Source organism: Clarias gariepinus, chromosome 16, assembly GCF_024256425.1.
Source record: "Clarias gariepinus isolate MV-2021 ecotype Netherlands chromosome 16, CGAR_prim_01v2, whole genome shotgun sequence".
Lineage (NCBI taxonomy): Eukaryota > Metazoa > Chordata > Actinopteri > Siluriformes > Clariidae > Clarias > Clarias gariepinus.
The window spans coordinates 122806-141481 of record NC_071115.1 but is presented as its reverse complement, the minus strand read 5'-3'; the positions used below and the strand labels follow the sequence as shown (position 1 = coordinate 141481).

General features: G+C 41.6%; 2 protein-coding genes across 2 annotated transcripts; both read left to right on the top strand.

Annotated features, from left to right (window-relative positions):
* The first annotated feature begins 3137 nt into the window (after nucleotides 1-3137).
* On the top strand, nucleotides 3138-13712 carry aldh16a1 (aldehyde dehydrogenase 16 family, member A1). The gene is made up of 17 exons (XM_053515355.1): nucleotides 3138-3525; nucleotides 4701-4800; nucleotides 4909-5035; nucleotides 6791-6948; nucleotides 7098-7175; nucleotides 7374-7558; nucleotides 7708-7881; nucleotides 8263-8415; nucleotides 8510-8666; nucleotides 9189-9264; nucleotides 9846-9951; nucleotides 10309-10433; nucleotides 10757-10924; nucleotides 11023-11227; nucleotides 11308-11493; nucleotides 11860-11985; nucleotides 12571-13712. Exons 1-17 carry the CDS (start codon nucleotides 3436-3438, stop codon nucleotides 12739-12741), a joined length of 2385 nt encoding a protein of 794 aa, XP_053371330.1. The 5' UTR covers nucleotides 3138-3435; the 3' UTR covers nucleotides 12742-13712.
* A 2530-nt stretch (nucleotides 13713-16242) lies between these two features.
* On the top strand, nucleotides 16243-17724 carry LOC128544443 (ferritin, middle subunit). Its single transcript, XM_053514559.1, has 4 exons — nucleotides 16243-16522; nucleotides 16631-16777; nucleotides 17043-17168; nucleotides 17425-17724. Exons 1-4 carry the CDS (start codon nucleotides 16418-16420, stop codon nucleotides 17578-17580), a joined length of 534 nt encoding a protein of 177 aa, XP_053370534.1. The 5' UTR covers nucleotides 16243-16417; the 3' UTR covers nucleotides 17581-17724.
* Nucleotides 17725-18676: the final 952 nt, after the last annotated feature.

Below are 18676 nucleotides of genomic sequence, written 5' to 3'. Positions count from 1 at the left end.
TCAGTGCTGTCAGATACTCTTGTGTTTTTATGTGTAATGTCAAACGACTTTGAGCCAAATGTCACATTTACGAAAAGTTTAATAAAAAAAGGTATTATTTATATTATTTTTAATTGTTATTATTATTATTATTATTATTATTGTCGTCGTTGTTGAGGCGACGCCAAAGATTAATGGCCAACACTAAAAGTTTTACAATAATAATAATAATAATAATAATGTAGGATGGTGCTCGAGTATCACTGGTGTGTGTGTGTGTGTGTGTGTGTGTCCTGGGGTCCAGGTTAAAGGGGTCATACAGCACTACATGCACTTTTTTAAGCTGTTTGGACTGAACTGTGTGTTAGGAGAGTGCGTACACAACCACTCTACGATGATAAAGAGCCGCCCAGTGGTTTTCTTTTCGTTTATTACAATAACATCCCCCTTCTGAAATCAGGCCAATCGCAAAAGCCTGTCGATGTGACGCCAAACCGACAGAGGCCGCTCCTACACAAGTTGATTGACACTGGTGTTTTAGCAAAGACCCGCCCCGAGTGAGAAGAAGCTGTCGGCCATTGTTTTTCGCCGCTGGAGCAAAATGGCGCCTAAGCGAGTGTTGTGTACAGTTGTTGGGTGTAATAGCGAACACAGCAGTCGTCATTCACTACCTAGGGTTAGTGACCTAGGGTACCTACCTAGGGTTAGGTATCTGAGCCACTGAGGACGCAGTGGCTGAATTTAGTTTTTAAAGCTAAAGTCCCCGCCGATTTACCTAAATGCGTTCATGTTTGCGATAATCATTTCTCACCAGACTGCTTTATAAACGCGGGTCAATATAAAGCAGGTTTTACTAGGAAGCTGCTCCTAAAAATCAGATATGTACTAACGCTTCGTGTTCCTGCTTCATCTTCACCAGGCTCGGTGAGTGTGATTTATTTTACTATGACTCTTTGCAGATCGCCTTTTCTAATAATCACGATGAATGCGGAGTGTAAGTTAACTTATACTCTCATAGAACATGGTTATGGCTTCTTCTCTATGTACATCCGTCTCTATATAATCCCTAATCGCCCGTTTATAATAAACAATGCATTAAGGTGATTGTCTAGTTGCAAACTGTGTACGTAGTCGGAAAACTATATTATGCTTACCTTTGTAACGTTAGATGGTTTATAACGATGTCTGTCGAAGATTAAGAAGTCATGTAAACACATCAGTAAACACATCGCGTCCGTATCTCTCTAAGTAAGCTTCTCCGCTTTTGTTGTTGTTGCTCGCGGCAGAGTAACAGTCCGTTAATTCATGCACATGCAGTGATGAGAAAGACAAACAGGTCGATGCATGTCCATTCTTTTAATTTCTGCGTTGTCAGGCTATATTACAAACTTCCGCGTAGATTCCGTACTTAAATCAAACCAAAAGCTACTTAAGAAAACAGGCTCAGACTCTATATTCCAGCGTTTTCCAGTTTGGACTGCATTACCCACAAAGCATTGCCCGCACTAGACTACACTTCCGTGGCTATACCCGACGTGTCACGCCCCACAGAACGGGGGGGGGGGGCTCAGCAGAGGTCATGAGCATTTAAATTAGCATGTACTGAAACAGGTTGCTGAGAACAGAGCTAGTTTTTACCAGGTAAAAGTAGTGTTTTTTTTACACAATCCTTTTGAATTTTTAATTAACGTATAATACAAACTTTTCATTAGGACCCTAAAGATCATATTAACATTTAATGAAAAATATAATGTGTAGGACCTTTAAGGACACTATGGAGTTATATTCCTGCCACAATTCTGAGCGCGTGGTTTGACATTTTGAGAGCAGACAATGCACTCTATGCGCGTGCAATGTCTCCACTGCGCGCTCAACAGCTCGATTCTGCGCGTGCAAAGTCTTCCCTGCTCGCTCAACATGTTCTCCGCGCACGCGCGACTTCTCGATTCTGCCTGTACGCTCGCTCAACATTGTCCAGTGTTACAAAACTGCCACAAAACCAGGCAATCACAGACATCCACACACTACTGCTGATTGGCTGTTTCTCCTCCAATCAAGTGGCACTACTATCGACCGCTTAACGGAAGCTTTGTAAATAAAGATTTATAAGTAAAGCGACGGAGTTGTCCGATTTGAGTTTTAGTCGATGTAGTCAAACAATAAGCTATATGGATAATTAGATAAGTAAATAAAAACACAATGGACAAACGAAACTGGTATATACTAATACTTCATTAAATAAAAAAATAAATACTATAATATTTATTTATAATATTTATAAATAACAACTTCATTTACATTGCTTATCTTATATAATTTCTTTTCATTTGTATATAATTTTATGTAATTTTTTTATTTTAATTTCTTATCGTTTTCTTTTGAATTTGTAAAGCTGCTTTGAGACAATGACCATTTTAAAAGCACTATATAAATTATAGTACGTTATGCGGTCGATATTGGCAGCTGATAGAGAAGGAACAGCCAATCAGAAGTAGTGTGTGGATGTCTGTGATTGGCAGGTTTTGTGGCAGTTTTGTAACACTGGTCAAAGTTGAGTGAGCGTACAGGTAGAGTCGAGCGCGCACAGAATCGAGAAGTCGCGCGTGCGCGGAGAACATGTTGAGCGAGCAGGTGAGACATTGCACGCGCAGAACCGAGTTGTTGAGCGCGCAGTGGAGACATTGCACGCGCATAGAGTGCATTGTCTGCTCTCAAAATGTCAAATCACGCGCTCAGAATTGTGGCAGGAATATAACGCCATAGGGACACAGGCCCTGCGACTCTGCACAGGGACACAGAAAATGGATGAATTATTGAAATTAAACGACGCGTCCAGCAGATGTCGCTAATGAGTCGCGTTTCAGCTCGAGCTGTTTAAGATCCGCAATAAAGGGAGCGTTTATGGGATTTGTAGTTTTTAAATCGCGATTGTCCTACAATCCCTTTAACATATTACAAAGGTGTGTGAAACAATTAAATTCAAGTACGCAACCCGGAACTCTCTAAAAACATAAAAGGACAGAAAACGCTAAAAAGGTTGGGTTATAAAGTAAACTACGCCTGTGATTAGACGCAAAGTCAGAAAACCACTTCCGGCTCTGACGCAATCACCTGCCTATTGGAGAAATGTGGATCACGTGATAATTTCGGGCGGAGCTTATGTGTCACCGCGCTTCAGCACGGGCACGTGCAGGGTGAAAAATCTAGGGATATTCATTCCGTTTGTAACGCGCGTGGGCTTAATTTAAAATTAATCACGTGTCTTAAAACGCCTACGTCATAATTTTCTGGTTTAGCCGCACTCTGTATTCAGAGTCTTTTATTCTGTTTTATAATTGTTTTAGTTGGAGTTATTTCCGTGTGTTTAGGTTCTCTGTAACGGACAGCGACTATATACAGGTGTGTGTGTGTGTGTGTGTGTGTGTGTGAGAGAGAGAGAGAGAGAGTGTGTGTGTTATGGCAGACAGAAGCTCAGACTGTGTGTACAACATCTTCAAGTGCATGGAGTTCGGACCTTCAGCTCAGAGTCCAGCTGTTACTGCGGGGGTAAACACACACACACACACACACACACACACACACACACACACAGTTTATTACTGCAGGGCTAAAGAGTTTACACACACACACACACACACACACTCCATTCCTGAGATTTATTATTCCAGGCTTCAATTCGTTGACTCACGTGACTGTGAGGTAATTAGTTAATTGAGGGTCACGTGACAGATCTGAACTGGGTGTAACGGTGTGCAGATGTACATTATATTCCAGTTAAAGTGTGTGTGTGTGTGTGTGTGTGTGTAATTAAGAGGTAAAGGTGTAGAGTGTGTGTGTGTGTGTGTTATTAAGAGGTAAAGGTGTGGAGTGTGTGTGTTTGTGTGTGTGTGTGTGTGTGTGTGTTATTAAGAGGTAAAGGTGTAGAGTGTGTGTGTGTGTGTGTGTGTGTTTATTGAGAGGTAAAGGTGTGGAGTGTGTGTGTTTGTGTGTGTGTTTATTAAGAGGTAAAGGTGTGGAGTGTGTGTGTGTGTGTGTGTGTTATTAAGAGGTAAAGGTGTGGAGTGTGTGTGTGTGTGTGTGTTATTAAGAGGTAAAGGTGTGGAGTGTGTGTGTGTGTGTGTGTGTGTGTTATTAAGAGGTAAAGGTGTGGAGTGTGTGTGTGTGTGTGTGTTATTAAGAGGTAAAGGTGTGGAGTGTGTGTGTGTTTATTGAGAGGTAAAGGTGTGGAGTGTGTGTGTGTGTGTGTGTGTGTGTTATTAAGAGGTAAAGGTGTAGAGTGTGTGTGTGTGTGTGTTATTAAGAGGTAAAGGTGTGGAGTGTGTGTGTGTGTGTGTGTTATTAAGAGGTAAAGGTGTGGAGTGTGTGTGTGTGTGTGTTATTAAGAGGTAAAGGTGTGGAGTGTGTGTGTGTGTTTATTAAGAGGTAAAGGTGTGGAGTGTGTGTGTGTGTTTATTAAGAGGTAAAGGTGTGGAGTGTGTGTGTGTGTGTGTTTATTAAGAGGTAAAGGTGTGGAGTGTGTGTGTGTGTTTATTAAGAGGTAAAGGTGTGGAGTGTGTGTGTGTGTTTATTAAGAGGTAAAGGTGTGGAGTGTGTGAGACTCTAACATTGTAGTAACAATTTTATTAACGATAATAAAAAAATGTAAAAAAAGTTCTCCAGCTCTGTAGTGGAACAGACACATTATGTGTGTGTGTGTGTGTGTGTGTGTGTGTGTCTAACAGGCATGGTTGGAGCAGCACTCTTGCTCCCTCGGTCTGTTTATTGACGGGAAGTTTGTGCACCCGGGGGACCGAGAGACGCTCACAGTGTCTGACTCTAAAGGCGAGCGAGTTTTATCCCTCTCTCTTTCACTCACACACACACACACACACACACACACACACACACACACACACACACTGACACATTCTGTGTATTTGTTGCTGTTAGGTGAGAGTGTGTGCACCGTGCTGTGTGCTGAGGATGAGGATGTGTCGAGCTGCGTCTCTTCAGCTGCTGCGGGGTGCGCGGTGTGGGGTGAGCTGAGTGACGCGCGCAGAGCCAGAGTCCTGCTCAGGTCCCGAGCACCATACACACACACACACACACACACACACACACACACACATCTATAGACCCCTGATCACCTCCAGGTACGACATTATCCCGAAACCTCTGAGCCGTACGCTTTTAAACTTTTAAAGTCGAAAGAATAAATAAATGTAGCTGGTTCCTTAAAACATTAGTTTTCTTACTTAAACAACAAGTGCAGCATTTAAACACTACAAACTAACTACAAATACAAGAGTTTAACATTTTAAATTAAATTAAACACAGAGCTACACTGTTACTGAGCCGCGCGTATCTCTGTCATCCGCCATCATCATCATCATCATCATCATCATCTCTAAACACGTCACTCTGAAGCTCCTGCACTCGGTACAGAATGGTTTATATCTGAGTCTGATCAGCTGATCACCGGCCACGCCCACTCACACACAACACCAGGCGAGTCTGATCACTGACTGATCGAACCGCTTCATCTGTTATACACAGAACAGTTTCAAAAATAATCATGTGACGATTCAGAGGCAAACAAAACAATTGTAATGAATAACTCAATGGATTTTTTTTTCTTCATCTCTACAACACTCACAATAGGGCTGCAACTAACGATTATTTTGATAATCGATTAGTTGGGCGATTATGTTTTCGGTTAATCGATTAATCGGATACAACCTAGCCGCTTCTTTAATTTGATATTTTGCTTATAACTATAAAAAAAAACATAAATCAGGGTATTATTTATGTATAAAAATAAACTTTTAAAAATGCAAAAGCCACATATAAAGTTTAATAATCTTTAATTTAGACATTTTAAACCTTAAATGAAATAATATATACAGTATATATATAGTTTAAAAAATACACTGATATATTCAGTTGATAAGATATAAACAGCTAAAATAATGTAATTTTGTATAATAAAATGATGTATGCATAAGTAAAACCACAGTAAATTACAAGTTAACTTTGTAGTGGACTATAAAAAAACTGTAGAAAAGCAAAAAGCTAATAGTCACAAATATACTGTTATTTGCATTCGCTGAAAACAACAACAATCACTAAATGTAATATTCTACTGTTATTCACACCGTTTAAATTAAGCTGATCTAAAGTAGCGCTATTTAACTAATCACTATTGCTCATGAGGTGATTGCGCAATGTGATGCTCACGAGTAGCCCATGAACAGATCTAGCGCGACTGTCCCGAAGTTAGCGAACAGTTTAAACAGAAGCACTTAAACTATACAACTTTTACACGATAGAGATACAGTTTTTACCGACCCTGCAGACGTTTCGCCAGCCGTAACACCAACACGTTTTCTTTTTAAGGGTTCGTGCATGACATGCCATGAAAGCTCGGTCTTGTATAGCGTGCAGGTTACTGTCTTCTTAGAGGCGTTTAATGTAAATCACTCCCATACCTTGGAGGACTCGGGCGCGCGCGTTTTCCTGCAGACGTTTCTGTAACCTCCATTGCGCGAGCGGCTGTGTATCTGTGTGTATCTGTGTGTATCTGTGTGTATCTGTGTGTATCTGTGTGTATCTGTGTGTAACTGTGTGTATTTGTGCGTCTTGTGGTCGCGCCTCAGTGACGTGAGCAGCCCAACTAATCGATAATAACATTCGTTGACAACGAATTTCATTATCAATAATTATCGATTTTATCGATTAGTTGTTGCAGCCCTAACTCACACACACTCGTACTCTCTCTCTCACACACACACTCATACACACACACTCTAACACACACACATTGTCGTTGCAGGTTTGTGAGTGTGTTGCAGAGGTACAGCCAGTGTGTGTGTGAAGTGTGTGATCTGTGTCAGACTCCCAGCTCCGTCCCAACACTCGTCCGACTCACACAGTATTACGCTGGCTGGGCTCAGGTCCGACACACACTCCTGTCTGAGTGGAAATCACCAGGTAGTATGTGTGTGTGTGTGTGTGTGTGTGTGTGTGTGTGTGTGTGTGTGTGTGCGCGCGCAAGTGCAAGGACATGCAGTTTGTATATTTGCAGAAAATGTGATCGTAAATGTCCTGTGTGTGTGTGTGTGTGTGTGTGTGTCCTGTAGGCGTGGTTGCAGTGGTGATATCAGATGATGCTCTTTTCTACTCCATGTGGTTGAAGGTCCTTCCAGCTCTTGCTTTAGGTGAGTTCTACCTGCACACATCTCTTTCTCTCTCTCTCTCACACACACACACACACACACACACACACACACACACACACACAGTTCTGTAGGATATGTTTGAACAGGGACAATGTCCATGACTTCAGAGGATCTGTGTGACAGATCTGTGTGTGTGTGTGTGTGTGTGTGTGTGTGTGTGTGTGAACTGTTGATTAGGTAACACTGTAATTGTGGTTCCTGGAGTGAAGAAGGCCCCGCCCACCCTCCTTTTGGCCCAGCTGTTTATGGAGGCGGGACTTCCTGCTGGTGTGCTGAGTGTGGTGACGGGTCACGACTCGATGGGAGTCAGAGTGGCTCAGAACCCAGGCATCAGCTACGCCACCTACAGTGGGAGCAAACAGGTACTGGGAGTACTGGGGGAACTGGGAGTACTGGGGGAACTGGGAGTACTGGGGGAACTGGGAGTACTGGGGGAACTGGGAGTACTGGGGGAACTGGGAGTACTGGGGGAACTGGGGTTTGTAAACATATAGAGTCTTGTGTGTTTCAGGATGGAGAGGCGCTGGTGAAGCAGGTGGCTGGGCGTGGTCTCCCCGTCTCTCTCTCCCTGTCTGTCTGCTCCGTCTGTCCGTTCATCATCTTTGAGAGTGCAGACGTGGACAGCGCTGTGGACGGACTGACGGACGCCGCTTTCACAAACTATACCGAGGTGAAGAGCTACACTGTTCTGCTTTTTGCGTGCACACACACACACACACACACACACACACACACACTCTCTTTAGCCTATAGAATCTACATGGGTAAGAAGTGAAACATAAGCACTTAGTAAGAAAGACGTCCGGTTGACGTGACTGAACTTCCAGGTTTCTTCCTTGTTGTTTCACGAGTAGTTTGCATTACCGCCACCTGCAGGTCATGTGACCTCGCCTTTATACTCTGCAAAATATTGTTTGATTTTTATATTTATGAAGCACTGCATTTCCTGCATCATTGTAACCATGGAAACAGCTGAAGACTGGCCCTGATATTTTCGCTAGTTTGAGTCTCACTACATTACATCAAACTGGATTTCTCTGTCTGTCTGTGTGTCTGTCTGTGGAAGTGGGTGGTGTGTGTGCAGGAGTCAGTGTATGATGCTGTGGTGGAGAAGCTGAAGTTCAGGATGGCCGGGATGAAGTGTATTGGTGTTCATGACGAGGGTGAGAAAGGGCGAGTGGACGCTGCAGTGCAGGAGGCTGTACAGCAGGGGGCGATGGTGAGTCACTGAGACACACACACACACACACACGTTTCAGCTCTCTGGTTATTACCCTTTCTGCTAACCCTGAGGTGTCTGATGTGTGTTGTAGTTGATCCAGTCTTGTCCTCCAGGCTCCTCTGGACGTGTGTACCCCCCCACAGTGGTGTATAATGTGGCTCCCTCCTGCCCCCTGGTGGTGTCTCCTCCACCCGGCCCCATAGTGCCCCTGCTGTCCTTTAGGAGTGCTGCAGAGGGAGTGACTTTGGGTAAAAAATAACAAACTCATCATCACGTCTCACTCTCTACAGTTAGCAGTGTGTGAGACAGTCATGCATATTAAACAATTATTCTAATAATAGTAATAAATAATAGTAATTGTTAATCATTTTAATTAATACTAGCTGAAGTACCTGCTATTGACGGGTAAAGAGTCTGTAGAAATAGTTAGGAAAGGTTAAAGCTAAGAGGTACAATATTATAATTTATAACGTTTGTTTACATTGAGACAGAAGCGCATTAGTAGATCATTTTAAAGTAGATTATTAAATCCCACACATAACTGTACCAGTTATTATACTGTTTATAACATCACTTTTACTCAGACAGTTTTGTGAGACTCTTTCTGAGGTTGTAGTTCCTCCGATGTAATAAACACAAAGATATAATTAAAAGAGTGAGTTCTGAACCAATGTACAGACAAAACATTTCTTATATTTATAACGGAATTACTTTTCCTTCACCTGGTGACCGTGTGTTAGTGGAATCTAACAGAAGCTCTGAATGTTTAGGAAACTACAGACCTCACGGTCGAGCTGCTTCCATCTGGACTGAAGATCTGACACTGGCTTTGGAGACTGCAAAGAGGTAGAGTGTGTGTGTGTGTGTGTGTGTGCGTGTGCGTGAGTGCGCGTGCGTTTACAAAGTAAATATTATTGATTTCAGAAACTTATGATCTCCCCCTGAGACACACAGACACAGACACACACACACACACAGACACACACACACACACACACACACAGACACACACACACACACACACACACAATCTCTAGGGTTTCACTCAGAATGGTGTAAATATTGAGAGGAGGGTCTTTAGATTGAAACACCCAAATGCTGTGAGAGACCAGGGAGATCAGCTCGGGGGTGTGTGTGTGTCACACACACACACACACACACACACACACACTGGACAGATCACCTGGGCCTTTTCCCATCCTCACCTGTCTAGCTCAGGTAACTCCGCCCCTTTTGTGTTTATACTCTGGTTACACGTACAGTCTGTACGACGGGTCACATCACAAAACCTTTGAATTTTATTTAGAAGATAAAAAATAAAAACTTATTTTTTATGAATTAATAACAGACCGGCTTACAAACCGATGTGTGTGTGTTTTGGACATTATTTCACCCATAAGTCTTACTGGCTGTGTGTGTGTGTGTAGTCTGTGTGTGGGTTTGGTGTGTGTGAACACTCACTCTGTGACAGATCCTTCGCTCCCGCAGTCTGGACGGAGAGAAAGTGGAACCTGCACTGACGGGGGACGAGAGGTAAAGACCCTCATTATTCATTTTAAACAAAGAAAGAATAAAACATTGAATATTGTGAATACTTAACTAATTCATAAAATTATATCAATTAAATTATAAATAAATAATAAGTCATTAATTTTTGACTTTATAATGCCGACCACAATTCGACACAATTGATTAATATTATTATCTTCTGTAGGTGATGAAGGATAAAGAATTATTATAAATATATTTAAGTAAAGATATTAAGAGAAGTTCTTTATGTGTTTGTATAAAATAATGTGTTGTTTAAAGTACTAGCTTATTTTCAAGAAGGGTGCTAATACTTATGGGTGAGGGTGAGACAACCCCCTGACGGTGGTTCTGTGCCTGTAGGGTCTGTATCAGTTCCTGCGTGTGTCTGTGGCTCCGCCCCGCTCCGAACCCACCGCTCTGGACTACACCAAGTTTGGTACCGCAGTGTCCGGGTTCCAGGTGCCGGAAAGTTCTGACCAGTCCAGGTGTGTGTGTGTGTGTGTGTGTGTGTGTGTGTGTGTGTGTGTGTGTGTGTGTGTGTGGGTTTAAACACAAACACTTATAAACACTTTAAAACACATAAACTGAAATACAGTGAACACGTTCAGCTTTTGGTGATGCTGGAGGTTAAGCATTAGCCCTTACCACTCCAGTTCAAACACGCGCACACACACACACACACACACACACACACACACACACACTGGTTAAACTGATAAAACACTTAATGAACTGTTTCTCTTGTATTATTATTATTCTTCTAACCCCCCCCCCCACCTCTCTCTCTCTCTCTCTCCCTCTCTCTCAGTGTCTCTCGCTCCTGCTCTCACCTGGTAGGAGGGAAGGTGTGTAAAGCTGATTCAGGCTGCAGTAGGCCCGTGCAGACACCAGGGGGTGCTGTTTTGGCTCATTGTCCAGATGGAGGCAGGAAAGACGTCCGTAACGCAGTAAACGCTGCGCTGAAGGTCCAGCCGGGGTACGACTTCAGTGTGTGACTGTAAACACACACACACACACACACAGTCAAGTACAGAGGACATGAAGGTGAGGTGACTGATGTGTTTCTGTCGGCAGGTGGATGAAGAAAAGCCCCGCGGCGCGAGCGCTCGCCCTCTACTCCCTCGCCGACAGTCTGGACAAGAGAAGACAGGACATGGCTGTGTCTCTCCACACTCAGACTGGCGTCTCGATGGAGGAGGCGGCACAGGAGGTGGAGCTGAGCGTCGCCAGGCTTTCTGATTGGGCCGCGCGGTGCGATAAGCAGAACGGACACGTGTCGGTGAGAGACGTGTTTACGTCCGGTTTTTTTCGGTTACGGCTCGGACTCGGTCCTGTATTCACCCGTACATTTCTCCACAGCTCCTCCCTCAGACTGGCTCCGCCCTCACCATCCCGGAGGCTTTAGGAGTCGTGGGCGTGGTGCTGCCCGACACTAAGCCTCTTCTCTCCATGGTGACCGTTCTGGGGGCGACTGTTTCCGTGGGCAATGCCATCGTCATGGTGCCGAGCGAGAAGTTCCCTCTTCCAGCTCTCGATTTCATTACGGTGATTTTATATTTGCTCTGTTTCACACCTGTTTAATAATAAAAATTTACATTTAAAATGTATTCTCACACACACACACACACACACACACACACACACAGAGCCATGCAGAAATGTTTACGTTTGTTTTAATAGATACTTTTTTTTTTATAGAACAGTTAGTTGTGGTTCATTAATGTGTTTAGTCAGGCGTCCAAGTCTGCTGATGTTTACTGTCAAAACACTGGACTTTCCTAGTGAGTGTGTGTGTGTGTGTGTGTGTAAATTGGTCTTTAGTGATGTGTCTTAAATCTATGTTTAAGATGAAAATGACTCTGTTAGACTTTCATTAGATGTAACCATCTTTTCTGCTTTGTTTGTCTTCAGGTTCTCCAGGCGTCTGACGTTCCTGCGGGCGTGGTCAGCATCATCAGTGGTGGGAAGGATCAGCTGACCCAGGCTTTGGCCAGTCACAATGAGATCCAGGCCGTGTGGTACTGGGGCAGCGCTGAGGTTGGTCTGATGAGAATATGTAATGTTAAGAGCAAAGTGGTTTAAGAGCCTCTTCACAACGCCGCACCGGCACGATCTCAATATCGTAGAAATCTGAAGCAAGTTCAGGGCGGAGTTCAGGGCGGAGTTCAGGGCGGAGTTCAGGGCGGAGTTCAGGGCGGAGATCAGGGCGGAGTTCAGGTGGCTCGTGATCTAGGATCCCAGCCATCAAAAGAATTAAAAACAGTCCCTGAATCCTGTGTGTAGTGTTGATGGGGATGGAGCTGTCACTCTGAGCAATCTAAAAAAACAAGGTAAACAGGGGGCGGAGCAAATCTGCAAAAATGTCTAAATCCATGAGGGTGTACTCCAATAGACACTATACTAAAGTGAGGTTCTGTAGTCACGGGGATCATGAGAGTCTTGACAATTCATAGGAAAGTTACACTGAAAAAAACGTGTGTGTGTGTGTGTCATCATGTGCATTAAAGGGTAAAGTGTCTACTGAGTGGTGAATATGATGGTCAAGACCACAAAGCTCTCCTTTTTTTATTATAAAATAATGTGTTCTATACTGTGTGTGTGTGTGTGTGTGTGTGTATACAGGGCTGTCAGTTTCTGCAGTACTCTAGTCCTCTGAAGCGTCTGTGGCTGCATCATGAGGAAGAGGAGGATGAAGCTGGAGGAAAATTCTGGACCAAGTGGAGTTTCTCAGTGCAGGAGGAGATGTGGAGAGAGTGTGTGGTGTGGAAGAGTGTATGGATCCCCACTGCTTAAAGACACACACACACACACACACACAGTGAGCGATAAAGGGTTTGTGTGTGTTGCTGTTAATGATACGAAAAGAAAATAATGGGTTAGAAATATATTCTAGTAAATATAGTGGATTATTAAATCAGAATATTCTGACAGATCGTGTGTGTGTGTGTGTGTCTAAGAGAGGGAGACACGGAGCTGTTTCAGCTTTTTGAGGACAAAATGAAGAAGTGAAAGTTCTTTGTGTCAGTAAAACAGCCTTTAAAAAGGTTCTCCATTGCAAACCTTTCCAGCCATAAGTATATACACCCTTTTATTTACCGCAGAGGAACTTGAGCATGTGGTTGATACTTCAGACATTCCAGAATAAAAATATGATTATGCAAATTATATTTAAACATTCAGTTTCACATCAGTAATTTAAAAGAGAAATGAAATCATTAATAAAATTTTAGGCTGAAAAGCAGCGGCTGGAAACTTGAGACTGAAAAAAGCTCAAATTCTCCCGTTAATACAATTAGTGCAAACTAATTACTAATTAATTTAATATAATTTCAGTTAGTGGATGTCTTCCTGTTATGTCGTCTCTGTGTTTAACGCCACCTACTGGTCCTAATCTCCCTCATCCTATATACATCTCTTGTGTAGTCCCATCGCCCATAACAAACTCCTTCCTCATCTTCCTCATCCTCTCCCCAGTTTCTAAATTACTTTTCACAGTGTACTAAACTTCTCCAAATTCATGGACACCACGCAGCGGCATGTGAGTGTTTATATACGGAGTGAAGACATTGGGTTTTATATCCTCACGGATGTACAGAGACGGTTTTTACAGGAAGTGAAGAGGTTTCAGTTCATAAATTTTGTAATTGAAACCAATCCACATGGTATGTTACCTGCTGAAGCTGATGAGCTCTGCTTATAAAAACCAAGTAAACTGTAAAGCTCTAATAATGAGTCTACTTCATCATTAAATGATTTCTATTAAACCTGCTGTGACTCTCTGTTTATATTAATAATGTGAGTGATGTCATTTTGAACGCAGACTTGCACACCTTTTCAGGTTCATCTGAAATACAGACTGTGTCTCTCACACACGCACACACACAGCTGTGTATATACTGTAGGTAGAGAGGATGTGACCTTGCTGAGCGAGCAGGACATGGGTGTGAGGGGAATAATCTGTGGATCAGCAGTTTGTTTAAAGAAGTGCTCCGTGTCCCTGACCCAGTGGACACGCATGAGGTGTCCAAAACTCCTCGATAAAAATAATAATCATGCTGTAGCTCATTTTGCTGTAAATTACATTTAAACCATGGAGTTTTTACTGCATCAAAAAAACAAGTTCATTTTAAACATTATTATTATTATTATTATTAACATTAAAGGTCTAGAAAGCTTGTTACAGGCAGCAGCTTTAAGTCTTTTGGGGTTAGTCATATTGTAGTTCAAATTAAGACAATAATTACTCCAAAGCTCTTCAATAATTCATACTGTAGTGCACTTTACTGTACATTACATTTTACTGTTTAGAGTTATAAAATGCTTCTACAATTCTTCTATCTTTTACATTTTATATTAGTTATAAAAAAAAATCACACTGAAACTGATAGTGAACTGCTGAATCACAGGGACACGGCACGATTTCATCTCAGGTAAAAAAAAAAAAACTGAAAAAATAAATTATTTCAGCAACCTTTTTTAATTTACAAAGGAATTTGAACATTTAATAAAAGTATGAATTCTCTTATAAGGTAAAAAAACATTACATTTACATTACACTGTCAGTAATGAATTGCTACAAGTATTGAGCCTAAACTGAAATTCATTGTTTTATTGACATTCTTAAGGTTTTAAATAATGGCAAGGAGATTAGAATAATGTATTTTGTGCATAAAATTTGCTGTACAACAATCAGTATTTTGTACTAGTTCTCGGGTGTCACTTGCTCAGTCCATGCCTACACGATGCTTGCTGAAGATCACTGGATCAGCTTAGATTAGGTTTAACTTTATTGTCATTGTGCAAAGTACATGTTCAAAGCCAACAAAATACTGTTAACATCTAACCAGATGTGCATACGTGGCCTATTTCCAATGAATACCAAATGTATGTTTGGTTATTGTCACGACATAAATTTTCACAAAGCCTTCTGCTTCAGTGTTTTTAGATCTTTGTGTCAGATGTTACTCTCGTTTCCTAAGGTATAATTACAAGCATTTCGTAAGTGTCAAAGGATTTTACTGACAATTAAATTAAGTTTATTTAAAGACTCTATTATTTTGTGCCGCAGGAGACTTATAACACATGGCACATGCTGACTTAATACTCTTGGCCATCGCTGTACATAGTTGTACTCAGTGAGAAAGTGTTTTTACCAAAAGATTAATCAGTAAACAAGTGTTTGTTAAAATTATATTGTTTTTAAATTACATTCAAAAAACTTCAAATCCTAAATTCAATTTAACTTTTAGTGCAAAATATGTGACAAAAGCTCAGCTGTATTTGATCTCTTCAGTCTCTGTTGTTTTGAGGTTCTTTAAAGTTCATGTATAGAAAGTCATGAGATGGAGTACAGAATCAGGTCTCGTGCTTTGTGAACTGCAGTTAAATGACTTTGGAATGATCATGCCTCAGGTTTCTGCTGCGGTAAGCGACTGTTGGTTTGGAAACGGCTTCTCCTTTGTTTTACACTGCAGGCTATCATGAAACGCTGGTGTGTGACAGTCAGGAGGTGAACAGGAGACACTGAGTCACAGTGACACAGCACTTATTCAGATCTGGTGAACATCTGACTTTAAAATGCTCCGTCACACACAGTATGACACATGACTCTTATCTTTAGAGTGAATTTAACTACAAATCGTGACTTATTATAAAACGACGTACTAACAGGCTGATTTAACAGCTTTTAATTGTTGGTTGATGGAAAACGTTTTTTTCTCATGTGTTATGCTGAATAAGCATTTTCTACAGATATCAGCACCGATGGTGTTTGTGTATTTATGTAAAAGATTACAGTTTATTAGTTTATGGCGAAATGTGAAACTTTTATCTTATCATTAAATAAAGGCCAGTGATCTTTCCCTGACAGCACGGAGATTTTGGTGGACAAAGTTTACATGGAAGGTTAATGATTAGTTAGTGTGTTTGTGTGTGTGTGTGTGTGTTCAGTTTGCTTTCAGGGAAAAACAGCTGCGTCACTCTCCTTTTTTTGCTATCCTCGACAAACTGTATGACAATTAGGCCATAAATAATCTGTATCTGACTTGGAGATTATTTTTTAAAGACATATGGGTGTGTAATAATCACATTATTCAATAACCAACGTTTATTTCTTTATAAAATTCGCTGTTATTGAAAATCTTTAGGTACTCTTTTGTCTCAAAGAGTCGTGCTTTATGATTGGTCACTTTACTTTGGTCCGCCCACTTCCGTGTTAATTCGTTATTTGATTGGAGCTGCGCTCGCTAATCCCCGCCCGCTCACTCGGGGCAACGATAAATATCGCGCGCGAGCCCGTTTTCCCTCAAATCCTGGAACATTCCTCAGGGGTTCTTGCTTCAACAGTGCTTGAACGGAACTTCTCTTTAGACTTTAATTTCGAAATTCCTAACTCCGAGACTTTGTCTTTGTGTAAATTTCTATTTTTTTACGTTTTTTTTAATAAGAAAACCGATAAAACCAGCTGAAAATGGAGACTTCTCAGATCCGTCAGAACTACCACCGCGACAGCGAGGCCGCCATTAACAAGATGATAAACATGGAGCTTTACGCCTCCTACACCTACACCTCCATGGTAAGGAGCTCAGTGTGGACTGATGTGCTGGGATTCGAGCTGGACAGCTGACTGTGTGTGTGTGTTTTATAGCTTGTTGTTAATAATACTGTTATTATTTTACCTCAGGCTTATTACTTTACTCGCGATGACGTCGCGCTCGAGGGCTTCGCGCATTTCTTCAAAGAGAACGCGCACGAGGAGCGCGAGCACGCCGAGAAGTTCATGTCGCTCCAGAACAAGAGAGGCGGCCGCATTTTCCTCCAGGACGTCAAGGTACCGACACACCTGTAGCGTCGTAAACGCTTTTTTGTATAAATGCAAAAGAAAAAAATTCGCATTATGAAATGACGCGTCATAAACCCGCCCACTTTTTACCTAGTGGTGGTATGAGCTGTTTGTAGCCAATCAGAGTGGGCATGACGTCACGCAGGTTTTGTTTACTGCGCTGAAAGGTTCCACACCTTGTTCTGTAGAGAATTGTGACTCTGCTCTGAGCTCACTTCCACTAGAGTTACTCACTGTGTGTGAATTTTTCCAGAAACCGGAGCGTGATGAGTGGGGCAGTGGACTGGAGGCCATGCAATGTGCTCTGCAGTTGGAGAAGTCTGTGAACCAGGCTCTGCTGGACCTGCACAAGCTTGCCTCTGATAAAGTAGATCCTCATGTAAGTGTCATATTTTTGCTCTGTTTGCACCCGCCTGTATGGGTGTGGTGACTCAAGTGTGCTGAGTCACACTGCTCGTGTGTTTGTGCCCTTGTTCAAGAGCAAACATGTTCCCAAACAAGGAACGAGACTTCTGTAGGGTGTGGTGTTCTGTTTCTTTATCCTTAAACTGTAAAGGTATTGCCTATTCTGACTTATTGTGTAAGATCTAAATGTTGTACTTTTCTTTTCTTTTCTTTTTTTTTTTGTCCATCAGCTGTGTGACTTCCTGGAGACTCACTACCTGAACGAGCAGGTAGAGGCCATCAAGAAACTGGGTGACCACATCACCAACCTCACCAAGATGGATGCTGGCAACAACCGCATGGCCGAGTACCTGTTTGATAAACACACCCTGGGTGGAAAGAGTTAAATTACCTCTCACGCAGACTGTCTGATTTCAGATTCTGATTTGTGTTCATGCAGAATTAAGCTTTAAGGCCCTTCCCTGTAACTTCATTGCATGCTTTAAGTCTTAATCCTGACTGATTCTGCTGAATAAACATTTTGAGCCACATTACAGACTCCGTGTGCTTTTATATGATTAGCTGACTGATGCTACCTTCACTGTTTAATGTTACAGGTTGACAAGCTGTGTTTTCTAAACTGGTAAAATTCTAATTGTTCCAATAAATGGCAGAGTGCTGTGGCGATTTGGTATTTAATAAAAATCCATGAATTTTCAGTTATCAGTCAAAAGTGTATCCAGCATGGTTTAAACTTAAATTTTATATTTAGCTCCACATAAATGATATTTAAAATATAGGATGATGTTCAGTAACATCACATGGACTGGAAAAGATTTGTAGCAAGGAAGATGTTGTTCTGGCACACAGATGGTATTTTTAGCTCTTCCTACCTATAAAACTGTTCATTCAGACTGTATGGACAAATAGCATAAATTAGTGAGTAACTCCTGTTATCTTCACTCTTCTGTCCTGTACACAACTGTAATACTAAACCATTTAAATAAAGTTGTGCATTTCGACTGCAGATCACATGTAATGTAGCCGACATTGTCAGATGAGCAAAAAAAGTTTTACTGAAACTAATTATTTCATTAGATCTTGAGCAAAATCTATAACAGCTTTCCAGTTATTAACAGTAAGAGATGTATCCTTGTGAAGCCTGTCTGTGGCATGTTCCTAAAATACATGTTCTAATGTTTATTCTATGAATAAAACTAAAATATATTCATATATAAGATATCCAGTCAGAAGACAAGTGGATATGCTGATTTGATGTCATGGTATAAAGGGGAAGGAATGTGTTGACAAGTGGGAGTTTCATATTAAGGGAGCATTTTCTTGGTCTTTTCCTGGTTGGAGGTCAGGAATTTTAAATTGCAGTTTCCAGTTGAATTCTGCATACCACTTCCAAGGATCAAATTATATAAAGAAACAACACTAACAATTACACCTCAGACATTAATGGACAGACAACTAGACCTTCTCCCAAAAACGTCAAAG

Bases quoted from the DNA above. Each gene is read 5' to 3' on its own strand.
- aldh16a1 (XM_053515355.1), top strand. From the start codon at position 3,436: ATGGCAGACAGAAGCTCAGACTGTGTGTACAACATCTTCAAGTGCATG. The intron at 7,176-7,373 runs GTGAGTTCTACC...ACTGTTGATTAG, and splicing joins CCTTCCAGCTCTTGCTTTAG to GTAACACTGTAATTGTGGTT. The intron at 10,434-10,756 runs GTGTGTGTGTGT...CCTCTCTCTCAG, and splicing joins GAAAGTTCTGACCAGTCCAG to TGTCTCTCGCTCCTGCTCTC.
- LOC128544443 (XM_053514559.1), top strand. From the start codon at position 16,418: ATGGAGACTTCTCAGATCCGTCAGAACTACCACCGCGACAGCGAGGCC. The intron at 16,523-16,630 runs GTAAGGAGCTCA...ATTTTACCTCAG, and splicing joins CCTACACCTACACCTCCATG to GCTTATTACTTTACTCGCGA. The intron at 17,169-17,424 runs GTAAGTGTCATA...TTTGTCCATCAG, and splicing joins CTGATAAAGTAGATCCTCAT to CTGTGTGACTTCCTGGAGAC.